The 19,636-nt window shown below is 58.6% G+C and overlaps 1 protein-coding gene across 3 annotated transcripts in view; it reads left to right on the top strand.

The window, feature by feature from the left end:
- Positions 1-19,636, top strand: part of CNTN2 (contactin 2) — a 32,778-nt gene that overhangs the window by 7,118 nt on the left and 6,024 nt on the right. For 2 of the 3 annotated variants that reach the window (XM_072814593.1, XM_072814595.1), the window contains exons 2-19: positions 2,204-2,359; positions 6,507-6,651; positions 6,785-6,960; positions 7,124-7,219; positions 7,568-7,777; positions 8,065-8,164; positions 9,596-9,771; positions 10,193-10,329; positions 10,783-10,912; positions 12,298-12,448; positions 12,575-12,702; positions 13,230-13,405; positions 13,928-14,048; positions 14,545-14,703; positions 15,111-15,260; positions 17,322-17,392; positions 18,116-18,350; positions 18,815-18,927. In XM_072814593.1, the coding sequence (XP_072670694.1) occupies positions 2,290-2,359; positions 6,507-6,651; positions 6,785-6,960; positions 7,124-7,219; positions 7,568-7,777; positions 8,065-8,164; positions 9,596-9,771; positions 10,193-10,329; positions 10,783-10,912; positions 12,298-12,448; positions 12,575-12,702; positions 13,230-13,405; positions 13,928-14,048; positions 14,545-14,703; positions 15,111-15,260; positions 17,322-17,392; positions 18,116-18,350; positions 18,815-18,927 (2,544 nt within the window). In that variant the 5' untranslated portion in view covers positions 2,204-2,289. Of the gene's footprint in view, positions 1-2,201; positions 2,360-6,506; positions 6,652-6,784; positions 6,961-7,123; positions 7,220-7,567; positions 7,778-8,064; positions 8,165-9,595; positions 9,772-10,192; positions 10,330-10,782; positions 10,913-12,297; positions 12,449-12,574; positions 12,703-13,229; positions 13,406-13,927; positions 14,049-14,544; positions 14,704-15,110; positions 15,261-17,321; positions 17,393-18,115; positions 18,351-18,814; positions 18,928-19,636 lie in introns of all 3 variants that reach the window. The other variant, XM_072814594.1, reaches the window with a different exon arrangement.

The following is a 19,636-nucleotide window of genomic DNA, read 5'->3' as shown; positions in this document are numbered from 1 at the left end:
CATGACTAACCACCCTGAGACCTGAGTGTGCGTGTGTGTGTGTGTGAGTGTGCATGTGAAGGCGTGTGGGGAGGAGAGTGGGAATATGTGTGAAAGTGTGTAAAAGTGGCTGAGAAAGCATGTGAGCTGGAGGCAGAGGGTCGGTGTACATGCATGTGAGAGTGTGTACAAGAGAGTTTGTGCCTGTGAGATATGAGTGTGTCAGAGTGTGCTCCAGTTGGCCCTGGGGCAGCCCTTGGGCAGCACTGAAGTCTGGAGCCCCTGAATCAGCTCTACAGTGAGTGGGGGAGTGTGACATGTGTGTCCACTGGCTGCTGGAGGATCCGGCCACAGCTGCTCTCCAGCAGTTAAATGTGACACATGAGTCACACCTGTTGGTCCCAGGGCACTTTGCAAGGCACCGTGATGCCAAGATTAAGGAGCCAGTCTCTGCCCTCAGGAGCTCACAAGCTTCCAGGGGAGGCAGATGCACCCCCGGGGCAGGTGCCAGGGGTCTACTCAAGAACAGAGCTGAAGTCTAACTTTGTGCTGTGGGGGCGTCTGAGGGGCTTCCTGGCAAGTGTGGAATTTCTGGATTCAAGTCTAGAAAGTGGCAAGGATAGAGAGGGATGCACGGTCGTGGAGAGGCAGCACCCGGGCCCCTTCCTGACAAAGGGAAGTGGCTATGAGGCCAGGGTAAAGCCAGGGGAGGGAGTGCCATGTGGTCAACACCACTCCCCCCCTCACCCCCACTGACACCCAGCTTCTCAGCCCACAGCCTCCATGACCACCCTGGAGCCAGTCCTCCCCCTCCCTCCCACACCTCCTTCAGGTGCCAGCGTGGCTGTTTAGGAGGTAGAGAAAGGTTGTGGGTGGCCAGATGTTGAGGTCTAAAAGGGTTTGGGAGCCCTTTCTTTCCAAAGGAATAGAGCACCAAGGGAGATGGGGAGATCTTGGGCTGGCATTGGTCTTCAAACCCTGCCCTGGCCCTGATGGCAGACTCTTAAGTCATCCGCAGCCTGCCACCCCCCACTCCCCCTATCCAGGCGACAGCATTCCCAGGCCCTCAGCCACCCGGCACTTTCTGGGAGCACTGGCAGTCTTAGAGCTGGAAGGGACCTTAGAGCACCCATTTTACAAATGAGGAGACTCGGACCGGGAGATGGTGTGGGTCTTGCCACCAGGTAGTTGAAGAGCCCCCAGCCAGGCTCTTTCCCCAGTCTCGGCCCCTTCCCCCTTTTCAGGCCTCTGGAAAGGTGCAGGGCAGAGAAGCAGAATCTGCATCTGGGTTGGCAGCTCTGACAGGAAGCCTTAGGAGACCTAGTGACCCAGGCTCCCTCTAAAACCCCAAAGCAGACCTCTGAGATTCCACACTACCCCCAGAACTCTTCCTGGCCCTGCTCGCCCCTCTCAGGATGAGGCCCATCCCTCCTCCTGGTGGGGGGGAGCTCTGATTGCTCTGGGCACCCCCACCCAGGGAACAGATTGTCCAGAGCTCCAGGGTTTAACCATGTCTCTGTATGAGAGGAAGGCTCCTCTGGGAGCCATGTTAACCCTTTGATCCTAGAAGGTCCTCCCGGCTGGGGAGCATTGCTGATGGGGCCAAGGCTATGGCTTCACAATGCACAGCACATAAGGGCCTCACCTGGGGACCCAGGTGAGAGGGTATGAATGAACCAGTGAGACTCCTCCTCACTGCTAGAAAACCGAGGAAGACACTGAGACACTTAATGGGCTCCCAGAGGGGCTTACAGTGCCCCACCCAGGCCGCTGCGGGGGAGGGGCAGGGGACATTGGGCCCCAAGCACTGGTGGAGGAAGATGTTCCCGCTGGCAAGTATGGCCCTGCTCTCTTCTGAACCCCACAGCAAGAGCTATTACCCAGTGAGGGGCAGGTGGGTTCTTGCCTCCCAATTAGCCACTGCTCTCACTTCCTGAGCAAACCCCTGCTGGCTGCAGGGGAGGGGGGGGCAGCCGGTGCAGGGGAGAGCCAGACTCCCAGGGGGCCCCTAGTAGGCACTCAGCCGGGAAGAGCTCCTCGGTAACAGCCAAGCCCCTTCCCCTGGGCAGGGTGAGTGCAGAGCGAGGAGCAATTCTGGCCTCTCCCCAGGCTGGAGTAAAAGCACTGCCTGCCCGGGAGGGAGCCGGGAGGGAGCCGGGAGGGAGTAGGGAGGGGCGCTCCTCACTCCTCGGCTCAGAGTCTTCCCCATCCTCCGCTTCCCTAGGTCCTTCTCAGCCTCCAGCTGGACTCTCACCACGCTGGGCTGAGCCTCCTCTCCTCTGCTCCCCATCGCTGCCCAGAACGCCCACCATGGGGACACCCACCAGGAGGAAGGCACACCTGCTTCTGCTGGTCGCCGTGGTCCTTGTCTCCTCTCCAGGTAAGGCGGTTCGTCTGGGCCCCGAAGCCCAGCAGGATGATTATATTGCTCTATCACTGCTATTATTTTAGTGATGACTTCAGAAATCATGGACTCTGCGTTGCTGTGGCACTTAGATTTCTGAGGCCATTTCCTTGCTAAAATTTCCCCATTTGTGGATCATACCTTCCCTTCGGGGTTAGAAGGAAGGAGGCTCCACCATACTATCACATGAAAGAAGCATGATCCAGAGAGGGTGTGTGGCTTGCCTTGGGTCACACAGCAAGATTATGGCACAATCGAATGTCCGTGATGCTGGCCTTGAGCTGCAGCCCCTGGAGCTGTGCTGTCCGGTATGGCACCCAATGGCCACATGGGATGCTTAAAACTGAGATTAAATTGAATTTTAAAATTAATTCTTCAGTTGTAAAAGCCACATTTCAAGGGCTAATCACTACATTGGGTAGCACAGATTACAGGACATTTCCGTCACCACAGAAAGTTCTATTGGATCATACTGCTGTAGCAACCTCCGACATGAGGAGACAGAGGTCAGTACCACAAAACTCCAGGGCTCCCAGGGGCCATGCTGCGGCCTGGCAAACAGACCAAGTGCAGGACCTGAGAAGAGACGAGAAAGAGGCAGGTGGCTGAGGCAGAAGGCCAGAGGGACCAAGCAAAAGTTCTCATGCCTGGAGTGCCTGAGGTAGGGAGAGCGGAGGAGGGAGGCAGAACGGGGGTGGGGAGCAGCCCAGGCCTCTGCAGAGCGAGCCAGGAAGGAGCTGCCTGGAGCCCCAGCCCGCTCAAGCGCTGCGGGAGGTCCCCCCCCCCCCCTGCTGCTGCTCTGAGGGGCCCCTTGGGACCACAGCGTGGCCTCTCTGCCCTGACCCCCAGCCCAGACCAATAGACACTTCTTTTCTCCTTAAAGATCTCCATGGGAGAAAGAGCACCCATCCACCACCACCCTTCCCGAGTTCTAGCCACCTCTCCTGCACCTCCCCCTCCACCCACCCCCTGCAAGGCCGCAGCCCGCTGGGCACATTTTAGGTTCTCCATCCGTCTAACCGTCTCACCCGGGGAGGACTCCACGGGCATGCTTTCCGATGCTCTCATTACCTCCTAACTGCCTCTCCATCCTGCACCCAAATCAGTGAGGCTGCCGGGAAACGGGGCTGACCCAGAGGCCTGCCCGAGCCTCCTGGCTCCCCCACCCCCAGGCCTGGCTACCTGTGTCAGGGCCCGGCAGGCCAGCAGAGCCCCGGCCGCCCCACAGAGAGCATGCAGAGGCACCTCCGCAGGACCTCAGACCAGGACCGCATCATCCAAGGCAGGCGGTATGGGCAGGAGCAGGGCTCTTAGACCCCGAGATGCAGGAAGGCCCAGGGAGAGGGGACCTGGTTGGCCACATCCCTGAGTTCCAGAGACACAAGTGGAACCGCCCACCACTTGTTCTTATCCCCGCACCCCCCACTCCCAGAAAGGTGTTTCAGCTCTGGGCTCACCTCACTAACCTACCCTGGAGAAGCAGCCTAGGGTCCCTGGCACCCAGGCAAGGAAAGGCAGCGAGGGTGCTCCTCCACATTCTCGTCTCTAGCCCCTTCCTCTGAAGCCTCCAGCTGCACCACCCCCCCCCCCGTGGTTAGGGGAGCAGAGTTGCCAGAACAGGGGGTCAGAATCAGAGAGGATGTAGGACAGGGGCAGCAAGGAGGGGTGGCCTTGCTCAGGAGCTCATGCGAGTGTGTGTGTGTGTGTTCAGTGGGTATGACTGCAGCCTCAGAGGAAGGTGTGGGGTGAATGTGAGTGTGTTTGTGGATGTTTAAGAGGGTGGCAATGCCAGCGAGTTGTTGCGTGGACCGGGTGCTACATGCGGGGGGATGACAGATGTGCACGGAAAGCCTTCCAGCAAGAGCGATGGCTCCTGGCCCCAGCTGCCCTTGGGGGTGCCCCCGCGGCATCCTGATGCACCACCTCTAGGGTGCGGTGGGGGCCTCTGGTGGCTGGCTCTGGCGGGAACCCAGGCGAAGAATCGTGGCCACTGTGGCTGAGGACACTGGCTATGGGTGAGGCTGGCCAGGGTCTAGATCCTTCGATCTGCTTCTCCCCACCGTGTGATTTGAGGCAAGTTATTGAACTTTCCTACATCTCAGTTTCCACATTAGGGAAATGAGGGAATGGTGGTGCCTTCCTGTAAAGGGGTTAGGAGAAGAGGTATGGAGCCTGGCATCCGACAAAGAGTAAGTGCTCAATAAATAGCACCTGTTTCATTAGGATGACTGCGTGAAAGTGTATAAATAAGCACATGCGGACATTTGTAGCTGAATGTGCATGGGAACAGCTGCGTGCATAAACGTGTATCTGACTACAGGAGTAGCTTATGGGGGGGGTGTGCGTAAAGGAAGCATGTGTAGGTGAGGGTATGGATATTGCACTGAGGGCGCCTATGTGGCTGAGAGCAGAGGACAAAGCTTCTGCAGGAAGCAAACCAGTCCAGTCCTAGAGGCTCTGTGTGCCCCAGGCCCACTCCCCTGCCCCCCACCGTCCCCACAGAGTTACTGGAAGCGGCTATTATATAAGGTGGTTCCCAGCAGGCTGGCTGCCCCCACCCCACCCCCCTCCAGTCCTGGCAGTCCCAGCTGGGGCAGGAGTCCCTACCCTCCACCACTATCATTAACTTGGGATTAAGCAGGGCTCTCCAGCCGAGATGATGCTGGCGCCATCCATCGCCACCTCTGAGGCCTGGGGCGGCAGCGAGGGCTAGTGATGGGTAGTGGGGAGGGCGATGGGGGATGCCATTTCAGGGAGCCCTGCCTCCTTCCTCATTCTGAGAGATGCTTAACAGCTGCCCTCGTTCCCCGGGGTCCAGGGCTGGGCCTCAGCTGGAACAGGGCTGACAGCTGGATGCGTTGGGAGAGGAGGCACAAACTGGTTAATGGGGACCCCACCTCCCACAACCCACCAAGGAGGGCCTGAAATCAGCTGCATTGAGGGGTAGGAGCCAATTAGGGGTGGCCCTGCTCCCGACTGCCACCACAAAGGCAAAACCTGACCGGCCCTGTGCATCAGTGAACAGAGACTGCTCCCTACCCCCGTGGGAAAGCCAGGTGTGAAACACTTCCCTCTGTGCCTCAGTGTCCCCTGCCCTGGTGAGACAACAATGGTGCATGGAGGAAGAGGCTTCCACCCTGGGAGGGGGCCTGACATGAAAACTCCATTTGCGCAAGTAATACCCATTTGCTCAGCAAACTTAGGAGATCTTGGTCTAGGCCTGCGTGTGCCACAGACTTGCCTGGTGACCACGAGCGATGTCATTCCATTTCCTGGGCCTCTCTTTCTCAACCTGTCACACTGGAATCGTACACAAATGCCCCTAAAGCAACTTGCACATCCTCCCCCCACCATCAAGCCTTCCCTCTTCCCCTAGCCTCCACCCCACCCCATGCTTGGGTCCCACAGAGATTCTCAGATCATACGCCCTGTGCCAGACTGAACCCTCCTACAGAGCCTGGGAGATGAGCTCATAGTCTTTCCATTTCACAGGTGAAGATGTTGAGGCTCAGAAGGGCTCTGTAACAGCTATTAAAGGGCCAAAGGCTGAAGCGCTTGCTGTCAGCCCAGAAGGAGCATCAGGTCCCCGGGACACACATCCTCTCTCCGCCTCTTTAGCCCCTGACTTCCCAGGCCTCTCACACCCTGCAGATGGGCTGCTTCCACCCCGAGGGCCCCTGCCTCTATAACTTCAGCTGCTTTTACAGCTCTCACCACCTTGTCCTGTCCCTCCCTGGACTGCAGGCCCCTTGAGGAAGAAGGACCGTGTCTCATTCATTTTTGCAACCCAGTCTAGCCCAGTGCCAGGTGTACTGCGCTGGGTGCTCAGGTGCTCAGTACCTGAGTGTAGGATGGGTGATTGACTCAACTAACCTTGGCCACCCGGGGTCTACCCCACCTGCTGAAATTCAAGTTCTAATCAATAAAAATTAGATAAAATTTAAACTTGGGTTCCTCAGTTGCACTCGCCACACTTCAAGGCCTTGAGAGCACGTGGCTCACGGCTACAGTATTGGTCAGCGCCGAGAACGGCGTCTTTCCATCAGGGCAGAGCATTCGTGTCGACGGCACGGCCCTCCTGGGGCCTGGACCCTGAGGCCTCTGCTCTTGCCCCCATCCACAGCTCGCAGTTCACCCCGGGGATCCCCAGCCACCTTCGGGCCGGTCTTTGAAGATCAGCCCCTTGGTCTGCTGTTCCCAGAGGAATCCACCGAGGAGAAGGTGACACTGGCATGCCGCGCCCGGGCCAGCCCTCCAGCTACCTACAGGTGAGAGCCCCGTGACGGGTGCCGTGGTGGGTGCCGGAGGCCCTGGGCAGCCCCTCGTCACAGCGGCCCGTCCCCAGGCCGGGTGCAGCCAAGCGGGACTCAGGAGGTTCCCCTCCTCCACCCCCCACTGCAGGTGGAAAATGAACGGCACCGAGATGAAGCTGGCACCGGGTTCTCGCCACCAGCTGGTGGGGGGCAACCTGGTCATCCTGAACCCCAGCAAGGCGCAGGACGCCGGCGTCTACCAGTGCCTGGCCTCCAACCCCGTGGGCACCGTTGTCAGCAGGGAGGCTGTCCTCCGCTTCGGCTGTGAGACCCATGGAGGGGCGGGGGGGGGGCAGGATGCTTCAGGGAGGGGACAGGGCCTGGGAAGGGTGTCCGGCAAGGGCAGGGGATCACTCCCGTGGCGGCTCAACTGGGGAGCGCCCCCCAGCTTGGAGGGCTGTGCCCGAGCCCTCGTCCTTCCCTCCAGTTCTGCAGGAGTTCTCCAAGGAGGAGCGAGACCCCGTGAAAACCCACGAAGGCTGGGGCGTGATGTTGCCCTGTAACCCACCCGCGCACTACCCAGGTACACAGGGCACAGGCCGGCCGGTCCCTGGGGGATGGAGTCAAGGGCAGCGGGCGAACCTTGGAAGCACGGATCCCCAGGTCCCCAGCTAGGTTTGTGTTTCCTTGGTGGGCCTGTCATTCTGTGGCTGTGCCCTGCTCCGCCTTCAGGCCCGGAGCTTGTCCCCCACCCACACCCGAGGGCGGAAGGAAAGCCACATCTCTCTTCTCAGTCTCCCCTCAGCACCAGATCAGAGCCCGGGACTCCGGGGACCAGGTCTAGAGACCCCCCCAGCACCCTGAGGGGCCCGCACAGTCGCCCTGTGGGCCCAGCACCCCGTGGTTCCCTCAGACGCCCCACATCTCCTAGGCCTGTCCTACCGCTGGCTCCTCAACGAGTTCCCCAACTTCATCCCGACGGACGGGCGTCACTTCGTGTCGCAGACCACAGGGAACCTGTACATCGCCCGGACCAACGCCTCGGACCTGGGCAACTACTCCTGCCTGGCCACCAGCCACATGGACTTCTCCACCAAAAGCGTCTTCAGCAAGTTCGCTCAGCTCAACCTGGCTGCCGAAGGTCAGGGTCTGCTCTGGGGACGCGGAGGGGAGGAGAGAGTTGAGAGGGTCACAGGACACTGGGAAAAGACGGTTCCCCCTGGAGGTTGTGAAGAGCGGCTTGTGGAGCCCAGGCTCTGGGGCTTGGACCCCTGGATCCTCTGGCCGCAGGGCCCCAGAAGCTCGCCCAGGTCCCCCGGGGGAACAGGGATCCGGAGAGAGTCTGCTCTGAGCTGTGCCCAGATCCTAAGCACTGGAGCACCCGGCCTGCAACCATTTGCATCTGATCTTCAAAATCCCTCTCCCCAGATACCAGGCTCTTCGCACCCAGCATCAAGGCTCGGTTCCCAGCAGAGACCTATGCGCTGGTAGGGCAGCAGGTCACCCTGGAGTGCTTCGCCTTTGGGAAGTGAGTGGTGGAGGTGGGAGGGGCAGGCCAGGGCACAGCCTGTCAGAGCCTCTCGGGGGCACAGGTGACCCCAGGGAGAGGGCAGGCAGGGTCTAGCAGAGTGTTGGCCCCACAGAGGGTAGTGAGCACTGCTCACTGAGCATTGTCTCTCTGAGTGAAGCATCGTGCACGCCAGCGGCCTGACACATACTGGGTGCTCCCAGCAATGCGGGACAGGCTCAGGCAATTTATGCAACACCTCAGGCTGGAGACAGGTAGTGCCATGCACGAGCCCCAACCAGGCCTGCCTGGTTCAAATCCCAGTTCTGTCACTGGCTGCCTGCCATGGTGAAGCCATGGGTGAACTACGTAACCTCTGTGTGGCTCTGCGTCCTGATTTGTACATGGTAATAACCATACATAGTACCTGCATCATAGGATTGTTATGAGGATTAAGTGGGTTAATACATGTGATATGCCTAGAATGGTGCCTGGCATTTATTAAGTGTTCTATGCATACTAACAGTTCTTTTTTTTAAAAAAAAAACAAACTCCATTGAAATCCTGCTCTCCCAGAGAAAGACTCGTTGGAACAGGGCTAAGCAACTAGCAGGTGCTCAGCAAATGTCTGTAGGACAATATGATTTGTATATCAGTCCCCTCTTCCCTCATTTCTCCTGCAGTTACCCAGGAGATCCCTCTGCTCTGTGAAAAGTTATTGGGCTTCCAGAAAATTCATATTTAAACCATATGGTGGGGGGTTGCCTGGGTAGCTCAGTCTATTAAGCGCCCAACTCTTGATCTCAGCTCAGGTCTTGATCTTGGGGTCCTGGGTTTGAGTCCCATGTTGGGCTCCATGCTGGGCATAGAGTCTATTTTTTTTTTTTAAATGAAAGCACATGGAAAGTTAATATGTTAACCCTTTCAGACTCACTGATAACTTAGTCCATTTTAGCACACAAATTACTAATAACCAGAGCCCTTTTGCAAAGTAAAGGTGAGGAGGCCCTGTTGGGGAAGAGGGAGAGGGGAACCCATATAGCCCCAGGTCACAGGCCACTGCTGGGGAGTGCAGTCCCAGAAGAGGCATGGTGGCCAGTGCAGGGTGGGGGCCAGGAGGGCCAGCCAGCTTCAGGGTACAGACACCAGGGAAGTTCACTGGTGTCACAGGTATTGCAGGGAGAGGGAAGTGGAGGAACCCTACCTCTTGCCTCTTCCCTGCCCGTGCTCTGAGCCTACTTGGGAGAGACCTGCCCTCCTCTCTTTCCTCTCTCTCTCTGTCCCCTCCCAGACCCTGAGTCAGAGTCCCCGCCCTCCTCCCCATCCCCACCTGCCCCACAAGTCTGGAGGGCGGAATGGCATGATTCTGCGTGCAGGGGTGCAGGGGTGCCGCAGGTGCAGGGGTGTCTGCCTAGCGCAGCCCACCTGCTCTGGCTTTGTTTCCTCTGCCAGCCCCGTCCCCCAGATCAAGTGGCGCAAAGTGGACGGCTCCTTGTCCCCCCAGTGGGCCACAGCGGAGCCCACCCTGCAGATACCCAGCATCAGCTTCGAGGACGAAGGCACCTATGAGTGTGAGGCAGAGAACTCCAAGGGCCGCGACACTGTCCAGGGCCGCATCATCGTGCAGGGTATGAGCTGGGACACCCCTCACCCTGCTTCACCCTGGTCCCTGAGGAAGCAGATCCAGAAGTCAGGGAGGGCACTGGGTGGCCCCTTGCTTAGGATTTCTTGCTCAGGATTGCACTGGGGATGGGAACAGAGGAGGCGAGCGCCGTGGCCAGCTTGGGGCTTCCCTCGGGGCTGCAGAAAGCACGTGGAAGGCCTTGGGATGATTTAATTTGCTAAAACAGCCGCTGGCACAGCCGCACAAAGTGCCAACTCTCTCCAGCCTGCTGCCCCCCTCCCCCCACCCCGACCCGACCCTTTCCCGGGATGCCGAGGGCGCCCTCTGCTGGCCGCCGCAGGAACGGTAGCCCTGCAAGCCTGGGGCGTGGGCAGCGGGCGGCTCCCCCCAGCTCATCCCCGGCCTTCTCTCCCTTGCTCCCCCAGCTCAGCCCGAGTGGCTCAAGGTGATCTCAGACATGGAGGCTGACATCGGTTCCAACCTGCGCTGGGGCTGCGCAGCAGCGGGCAAGCCCCGGCCCACAGTGCGCTGGCTGCGGAACGGGGAGCCTCTGACCTCCCAGGTAGGAGATCTGGGGCTTCCCACACATCACCTGTCCTCTGCTCACCTGGTTCCCTCACCTTCCAGACTTCCTCACGACGCCGTACCATCGGCAGCCTCTCTGGGACCATGAGGGCTCCATGGGGTGGTAGGTTCTAGGTGCATCTTTCCACCCCAGATTCTCCTGGCCACAGGCTGGTCGCCTGGATAAGTTCCGGCTGGAGATTCCAGAGGCCTGGGTCCAGGCACAACTCAGTCACAAAACCACTGTGTGGTCCTGAGTAGGGACCTTGTTCCTCGGGCTTCAGTGTGCTGAGACGCAGGGGCCTGGGGAACTTGAGTCCTAGGATTCCGGGAGGTCAGAGAAGGGACTGGGCACATGAGCACCCTCCGTGGAGGAAAGGCACCCCGGAATCTCCACTGCCCCCACCCTTCCAGCACTCCTTGCGCCCCTCCCCTGCTCTCTTCTGCACAGTCTCGCGTAGAGGTGCTGGCTGGGGATCTGCGGTTCTCTAAGCTGAGCCTGGAGGACTCCGGCATGTACCAGTGCGTGGCAGAGAACAAACACGGCACCATCTACGCCAGCGCTGAGCTGGCCGTGCAAGGTACGGGCCCAGGGAGGCAGGGGCATCCGCAAGAACACGCAGTGACGGGCTTTAAGAGTTCTGAACTGCAGCGTTTCCAAACATGCACATGCACACGGATGGCTTCCCTTAGTTTTCCAGTGGCTTCTGAGTAGAACAGAGGGATTTCAGAAAGGAGAGGAGACACTAGATTGAGAGCTTCTAGAAGACGGGGTCTCTGGCTTGTACCAAGTCTGGCATGATTAAAGTGTTTGCTGCAGTGAACACGACGGGGCTAGTGTCATTGGAAACCAAATCAACTAGATTTGTGTTTAAACCAGCCCCTTCAGCTATGTGACCTTTGGCAATTTGATCTCTTTGTGTCTCAGTTTCTTGATTTATAAAATGTGGGCAACAATAGTCCTGCCCTTGTGCTGCTGTTTGGAAGAATAAATGAGGTGGAGGTAAACATGGAGGACCTGCTCATCACTGAACAGGTGCCCAGTAAATGTGAGCTGATGCTACTGTTCTTAGTTATGTGGCTTGAGCTCATGGGGCCTTGGTTTTCTCATCTGTAAAATGGCTGTATTGGCACCTACCTCATCAAGTTGTAGTGAGCTTAACTACGACTCATTTATTCATCCATTCAAACGGTATTTACTCAGCACCTCCTACAGAGTGAACATGACAGATAAGGTCTCTGTCTTCAAGTATCTTACAATCCAGGGTGGGGGAAGAGGGACAATCACAAAAACAGTAATTAAATAATTTTGGACAATAATAAGAAAATATAAAGAAGATCCAGCAGAGTGGTAGGAAGGGGGGCAGGGGAGATCTCTTTGAGGAAGTCACATCTGGAGTGTGACCTGAGTGTTAACAAGGAGCCAGCCATGTAAAGATCTGAGGGATTTTTTAAGCGAAATGTATGGCAGGTGCAAAGGCCCTGAGGCAGGAAAAACCTTGGCATTCTCAAAGGACAGAAAATGGCTCAAGTGATTGGAGCATAATAAATGAAGAAGAGTGGCATGAGTGGGGAGTGGAGAGGTGGGGTTGTATTTGTGAGCGTTTGTGAAGAGTTGGACTTCGTCCTGAGTGTGTGGTTAAGGTTCTTAAAAGTTATGCCAGGCTGCTGGGTGGAGGAGATTGTAGAAAGTGCAAAAACAGAAAGACTGAGTAGGGTGCTTTTTCCAGTGTTCTGCAGGAGATTTGGTGGCCTAGACCACCATGGTGGCAGCTGGGTCGGGGGTGGTGGGAAGGGGGTGGGCTCTGGGTGTGTGGTGGCAGTGGTGCTGCCGGGCGGCACTCACAGACTGGCCTGGGAGGGTGCGTCGAGTGTGTGGCATGGAGCCAGGTGCTATCTTCACTAAGGGCAAGGGGCACCGTTAGGACTCCCTGGGTGACAGCAGGGCACTCCCCTTTCCTTCCAGCACTGGCCCCCGACTTCAGGCTGAACCCTGTAAAGCGCCTGATCCCTGCGGCCCGCGGGGGAGAGATCGCCATCCCCTGCCAGCCCCGGGCAGCTCCGAAGGCCGTGGTGCTCTGGAGCAAAGGCACTGAGATTTTGGTCAACAGCAGCAGGTACAAACCCCGACTCCACCCGGAGCGGTCCCCACTCCTCCTCATCCACCATGAAGGCGAGTCCCCTTCCCCTGATGACAACAGTGTGACCCTCGGTTGGCCAGACCTGCTTTCTCCTTGCTGCAGAGTGACTGTAACTCCAGATGGCACCTTGATCATAAGAAACATCAGTCGGTCAGATGAAGGCAAATACACCTGCTTTGCTGAGAATTTCATGGGGAAAGCCAATAGCACGGGCATCCTGTCTGTGCGAGGTGAGGGGCTTGGCTTTGTGGAGGGCAGGGGGCTCAGCCACCACAGGGTGCCGATCCGTCCTTGTCCCCCTGTTCTTTGTTCCCACTTTCCCCCTAGTCTGGTTTTTTTTCCTAAATATTTTTATTTATTCATGAGAGACACAGAGAGAGGCAGAGACACAGGCAGAGGGAGAAGCAGGCTCCCTGGGTGGAGCCCGTTGTGGGACTTGATCCCGGAACTCGGGGATCACGCCTTCAGCTGAAAGCAGACGCTCAACCCCTGAGCCACCCAGGCATCCCTCCTAGTCTGGCTTTGAGGCTACTCCAGGACCGGACTTTGTTTGGGACCACCTCCTTACCACCCTCCAGAATCTACTCCTGCCTCCCTCTCACACACTCGTGAGGCTGCTGGGAGGTCGAGATCCTGTTGGCCATCCACCTTATTCTCTTTCCTGGGGCTTAGGACAAACCCTCTCACCCTGCCCCGCTGCCCCTGCCTGGGCCTCTCTCCTCCCCCATCCACCCAGGGATGTTGTTTTGCTTGGCAGATGCAACCAAGATCACTCTAGCCCCCTCCAGTGCGGACATCAACTTGGGAGATAGCCTGACCCTGCAGTGCCACGCCTCCCACGACCCCACCATGGACCTCACCTTCATCTGGACCCTGGATGACTTCCCCATCGACTTTGATAAGCCTGGGGGTCACTACCGAAGGGCCAGCGCGGTAAGGCCTAAAGCCAGACAACCCATGGCCCCTCCCTTCTTCTGGACAGACAGGGGACCCAAGACATCCTTAACCATTACCACCCCAGAGCCCTTCCCCATCCCTCAGGAATGCCACATATGCCAAGCGCATCCGTGGATTTAGAACACCCTCCCTTAGACAGGCAGCTCCCTGGCTTCCCCCTGAAGACCACGCATTTAGGAGAGGGTTAGGGACAAACCCCGAATGCCAGGTGCCCAGGAAGACTCCCTCCCCACTGCTGTTCTTGCCGTCCTGACCTCAGTGCAAATGATATCACCAACTCGTACCATGGGGACTGTCTTCCATGACAAAGTCCCACGGTACTAAGTTGGGGGGGGAGCTGATTCCCCCCACTAAACAGATAGAAGCACCAAGATGTTGAGGGCTCCATGGACATAATGGAGCAGGGGACTCCGGGCCCTGCCTCGTGTCTCATGGCTCGCTGCACCAGCCAGGGCCCCTTCCACTGACCTGTCCCCCACCTCCTGTCCCCATGTGCAGAAGGAGACAGTTGGGGATCTAACCATCCTGAATGCCCAGCTGCGCCACGGCGGGAAGTACACGTGCATGGCCCAGACAGTGGTGGACAGTGCATCCAAGGAGGCCACAGTCCTGGTCCGAGGTGATGGGGTTTCCCACCCCACCCCTGCCCCAACTCCATCAGAGGCCAGCTGGCCCCTAATCTGGCCTTTGCTCCCTAACTCCCTTCTGGGGAAGGACTTCTGAGAGAGAAGGGCCTCTAAGTACCAGAGCCCAACTTATCCTGTGGTTTTTTGAAGGTCCTAAATGAATAGAATATTCCTCCCCCAAAGCCATAATTTTAAAAATCTACCTCCCAAGACGGGAGAACTCTGCTGGGGCCAGAAGGTTTCAAAGCCTGGTGCTGGGAAATCTATACACATCTCTACGTGAAGGCCTCTGTGAGCCCCTCCAACCTTGGACACATCTCCCCGACCTCCCAACCCACCTGCCCCATGCCTGGCCTCCCACCCCATGAGTGTTTACTGCACCCTCAGCTGCCCTCTGGGTACTGCAGCAGCCCATGCCAGCCTGGAGGAGATTGGCTCAAATTTCAGCTGCCCCATTCTGACTCACTGTGCTCTGACCCCCTGGTGCAGGTCCCCCAGGTCCCCCAGGAGGCGTAGTGGTGAGGAACATTGGCGACACCACCGTCCAGCTCAGCTGGAGCCGAGGCTTCGACAACCACAGCCCCATTGCCAAGTACACCCTGCAAGCCCGCACTCCACCTGCAGGGAAGTGGAAGCAGGTTCGGACCAGTAAGTGTGAGGCTCCACCCAGGTCAGTGCTGATAAGGCCTGGCTGAGCCTGGAGCTTCAAAGAGGGGCAAGTTTAGGTCCTCTGCCTGCAGGGAGCTCCCAGGCCATCGGGGAAGGTGGTCACATGGACAACGAGAGTAGAAAAAGAGCTGGAGAAGAAGCACTCAGTCCGTGCCCTGGGAGATTGACAGACCATTTCTGGGGCCCCCACTGATGCACTGAGCATCAACAGAGGCCCCCGGGCAGGAAAGTCTACTAGTTTCCCCGTCATTCTAAAAGGTGTTGTTGAGCACCGAGTATGTAGCAGGTACCGCCCTGAGGGCTGGATGCACCGAGGTGAGTCAGGCCCAGCCCCGCCCGTATCTACACTAACGCGTGCCAGCGCACCCACTCCAGGTCCCTTGCAGATCCCGCCAACATCGAGGGCAACGCCGAGACTGCCCAGGTGCTGGGCCTCACGCCCTGGATGGACTACGAGTTCCGGGTCGTAGCCAGCAACATCCTGGGCACCGGGGAGCCCAGCGGGCCCTCTAGCAAAATCCGGACCAAGGAAGCAGGTCAGAGTCCTGGGAGTCCCACAGAGAATAACTATCAGGGCACAGACCCCAGCCATCCTGAAAGGGAACCCCAGAGGAGGAACCCCAATTATGGGAGTCCCAACCCTGCCCACCAGGTTTCGGACTCTAACAAAACAGATGAGAAAGGGACAGAGGCAGGGCAGGGCCACTGCACCACACAACACACTGCGCTGGGCCACAGCTTGGGCCTGTCAAGGCTGGAAGAACCCTCTAGTCCAAATGCCGCATTTAAAGAAAAATGGGCTAACTTTACAACTGCACGTGACTGTATGATTATCCCAAAATAAAACTTCTTTTTTTATTTTTTAATGGAAAAATCAAAGTCTGGAGAAGAGAAGGGTCATATTGGCAGAGCCTGGCCTTGAACCCAGGACCGTGGGGTGATGGGCAGATGTCCTCCCTGGTAGTGCCTGAGCTCCTGAAATCAGTTAATGAGGAAGGGGTGAGTTTGTGCAGGGAAACAGTGTCTCTAAATCCAAGATAGTTTCTTTTTTTTTTTTAATAACACTTTTCCTGCCTTTTTTTTTTTAAGATTTTATTTATTCATGAGAGACACACACACACACACACAGAGAGAGAGAGAGAGAGAGAGGCAGAGACACAGGCAGAGGGAGAAGCAGGCCCCGTGCAGGGAGCCAATGTGGGACTCGATCCCGAGACTCCAGGATCACACCCTGGGGTGAAGGCGGTGCTAAACCGCAGGGCCACCCGGGCTGCCCAAGATAGTTTCTCTGAGAGCAGGTGGACTGGGCAGGTAGGTGTCACACACCCTGAGTGGGGAAGGATGGGGACAGAAGCCAGGAGAGGCACCTGCTCACCCTGGGAGATTCACAGCTGAAGGTCCAGAACGGGAGCTGTGGGGTCCTGAGAAGGGCAACTGGATGGACTCAGGACCCCCATCTCCCCTTCCCCGCCCATGGGCTTGCCCCTCTGGATGTGTAGTCAAGGGCCGCCTTCCCATGCCCCTTAAACATGGTTTCCCATATGCTCCAGGCCAACTCTCCAGTCAGTCAATATTTTTAACCAGTACCTCTCCTGGGTAAGGAATTCCAGAAAGAGCAGCTTCTGTGGTTGAACTTCTTAGGAGAGACAAATGAGGGGTGGGGAGCAGCCTCTTTCATTCTGGTGTCCGTGGAGTTGGTGAGCAAAAGACAGCTGTGATGCAGAAGAAAGATGACGGGCTTTGAAATCGGAAGAGTTGAGTTCAAATTTGAACGGTATCATTTACCAGCTGTGTGACCTTAGGCAAGTCACTTAACTGCTCTGGGCCTTGGTCTTTCCACTTGACAAGGGTGATAGGAATGCCCACCTCTCGGGATCACATGGGCAATAGCACCCCTCGCACTACGAGGCCCTCAACTACTGGCATCAGTATCACGTGGTGAGTTTCCCATCGCTGGATTCTCTGTAGAACTATTTTGATCTTCAGCCAAGTTACCCCCTGCCAGATTCATGATCTAATTAAATAGTCTTGTTTTAATATCAGCCTTGCTGAACATAGAGATAATTAGGAAATTAAATCTGCTACAATAAGAAAAATAATAATAAACCCCCTGCAACCTAAAAGAAATGTTTTTTGCATTAACTGCAATTCCAGATTACTTATTCCCCTCATTTTAGAGCAAACTGGAGTTGGTCTGTGTTATTTAAACTGACAGGAGAGAAGAAGACAAAGATCATGTAGGGACCATGTAGGGACCATGTATGATCACAGAGCAGGGACCGGCACATGAGCCAGGCACCGCCGTGTTTGACCTTATTCTTGCAGCCCTTTGAGAGAAACATTATCAGGCTCCTCTTACAGAGAGGGGAATTAGGCTCAGAGAGGTGACGCGACTTGCCCAGGGACACACAGCTAGTAAGTGGCAGAGGTGGGCTCCACTCAGATCTGGACTCCAGAGCCCACATCCGGAGGGCGGCTGGAGGACAGAAGTAGGACCAGTTTGAAGGGGTGTCCCCGGCCTAGTCTGTTGCCCGGGAACAGGCTGCTGCCCTGCCACGCGGGTCACAAGCCACATCTGTGTCCCTTGGCCCTGACAGCCCCCTCAGTGGCGCCCTCAGGACTCAGCGGAGGGGGTGGAGCCCCTGGAGAGCTCATCCTCAACTGGACGGTAAGCTGCCTCTAGGTCTCTGGACGGACCAGTCCTGGCCCCACATGTCTAGGCTCACCTCCAGGTTTGCCCAGCGCTAGAGAGGACCCAGAGAGAGCAGCTGCGGGCTGACTGTGGGGCAGGGTGGGGGCGGCATTCACTCCTCCCCCACTGCAGGGTGAAAGCAGCTGAGGCACCCCCCCACCCCCCGACCCCCTGGGCTGCCCTCCCCCAGCGCCCCCCTCCCCCCAGCTCTCCCCCCCGGCTGCCCTCCCCCAGCGCCCCCTCCTCCCCCTGTTCCACCCCCACGGGGCTGCCCTCCCCCAGCGCCCCCTCCCCCCAGCTCTCCTCCCCCCGGGCTGCCCTCCCCCAGCGCCCCCTCCCCCCCAGCTCCCCTCCCCCCAGGCTGCCCTCCCCCAGCGCCCCCTCCCCCCCAGCTCCCCCCTCCGGCTGCCCTCCCCCAGCGCCCCCTCCTCCCCCAGCTCCCCTCCCCCCCCCCCGGGCTGCCCTCCCCCCAGGCTGCCCTACCCCAGCGCCCCCCTCCACCCCCCAGGCTGCCCTCCCCCAGCGCCCCCCTCCCCCCCAGCTCCCCTCCCCCCAGGCTGCCCTCCCCCAGCTCCCCCCCCCCCCCCGGGCTGCCCTCCCCCCCAGCTCCCGGGGCGGGGGGGGGGGGGGTGGCTGGGGGAGGCCCAGGCGGGGCGGGCAGGGCTCGGCCGCCCGCCCACGCCCCGCTCTCGCCCGCAGCCCGTGCCCCGGGAGTACCAGAACGGAGACGGCTTCGGCTACCTGCTGTCCTTCCGCAGGCAGGGCGGCTCCGGCTGGCAGACCGCCCGGGTGCCCGGCGCCGACGCCCAGCACTTCGTCTACAGCAACGACAGCGTGCGGCCCTACACGCCCTTCGAGGTCAAGATCCGCAGCTACAACCGCCGCGGGGACGGGCCCGAGAGCCTCACGGCGCTGGTGCACTCGGCGGAGGAAGGTGGGCGGCCGCGGCGCCCCGGGGCGGGGGTGGGGGTGGGGGTGGGGGTGCGCAGGGCCTCGAGGGGGCCGAGAGGGCACCGGCCTTGTCCCTGGCCCTGGCTCCCCGGGGCAGGCCGGAGGGAGGCTCTGGGGAGAGAAAAGAAGGGAGCCTGGGGATGTTGTGGGAGCCCCAAAAGGACCCTCATCCTGGGCCCTGGGCTCTTGAAATTCCTAAGCAAGGGGTGCCTGCGAGGCTCAGTCCCTTGTCTGCCTCGCCAGGGTCACTCTCAGGGCTCCCCGCTCAGCGGGGGTGTGCTCCTCCCCCCACTTGTGTTCTCTCTCGCTCGCTCTCAAATAAGTAAAATCTTTAAAAGAGAGAAAAGAAAAGAAAAATCCTAAGGAAGGGAGGTCCCAGTTGGTGGCTTCTCTGCAGGACACAGGGAGGCCCAGGGAACCCAAACCCATTCTGTTATCGGTCCCCAGAGCCCAGGGTGGCCCCTACCAAGGTCTGGGCCAAGGGGGTGTCATCCTCAGAGATGAACGTGACCTGGGAACCCGTGCAGCAGGACATGAATGGCATCCTCCTGGGGTATGAGGTGAGCACTGCCCTGGGACCTGGGCAAGGAAGGGGGGCAGGGGACACCTGACAGCTCACTCGTCATTCCTCCTGGGATCATTCACTGACATGGCAACTCCCGCCATCCGCCTAGAGCCAGCCCTGGATGCTGTGGGAGCCCCGGGGCAGGAGGAGCGGGGTCCGGAAGGGACACGGCCTGCCCCTTTCAGGCCAAAGTGCAGGCAGCCTGGCAGCCTGAGCCCCCAGAGGAAAGCAGGGCCCCCTCTTTGCACTTGTTGGTCATCCTACCCTGGGAACGCGGGCCCAGGGGTTTCGGGGCTGAGCTCTGAGCCCCCAGGCATTCCAGATGGAGTGGGCAGAGAGCCGTAGGAAGGGCACGACCGGAGAGCAAGAGAGGTCACTGGTAAGGGAGAAGCATCGGGGGGCGTGCAGGTGACGTGGTGCGTTCCATTCCAGGATCGTTAGCTCTGGGGCTGAGCCGGGGGGAGGGGGGGCAGCCAAGCCCCGCTGCCGGATAACACCAAGCTGCCCTTGAGCTGGACGCATAGTTAACAGGCCTTAGTGGGACGATGGTTTGTGTATTTATCGGGCTGCCGGCATGAGCGTGGCTCACATCCTTCAGCACCGCCCTCACTCCTGGCCCGGATTCCCTGAGAGGATTAAACCGGGTTGGGGTCCTGGGGTCCTGGGGTCCGTGCCCAACCCTGCCCACACACTACCTCATTCCA

This window comes from Canis lupus, chromosome 38, assembly GCF_048164855.1.
Source record: "Canis lupus baileyi chromosome 38, mCanLup2.hap1, whole genome shotgun sequence".
Taxonomy (NCBI): Eukaryota; Metazoa; Chordata; class Mammalia; order Carnivora; family Canidae; genus Canis; species Canis lupus.
The sequence above is the reverse complement of the archived record's forward strand: the minus strand, read 5'-3'. Positions and strand labels throughout refer to the sequence as shown.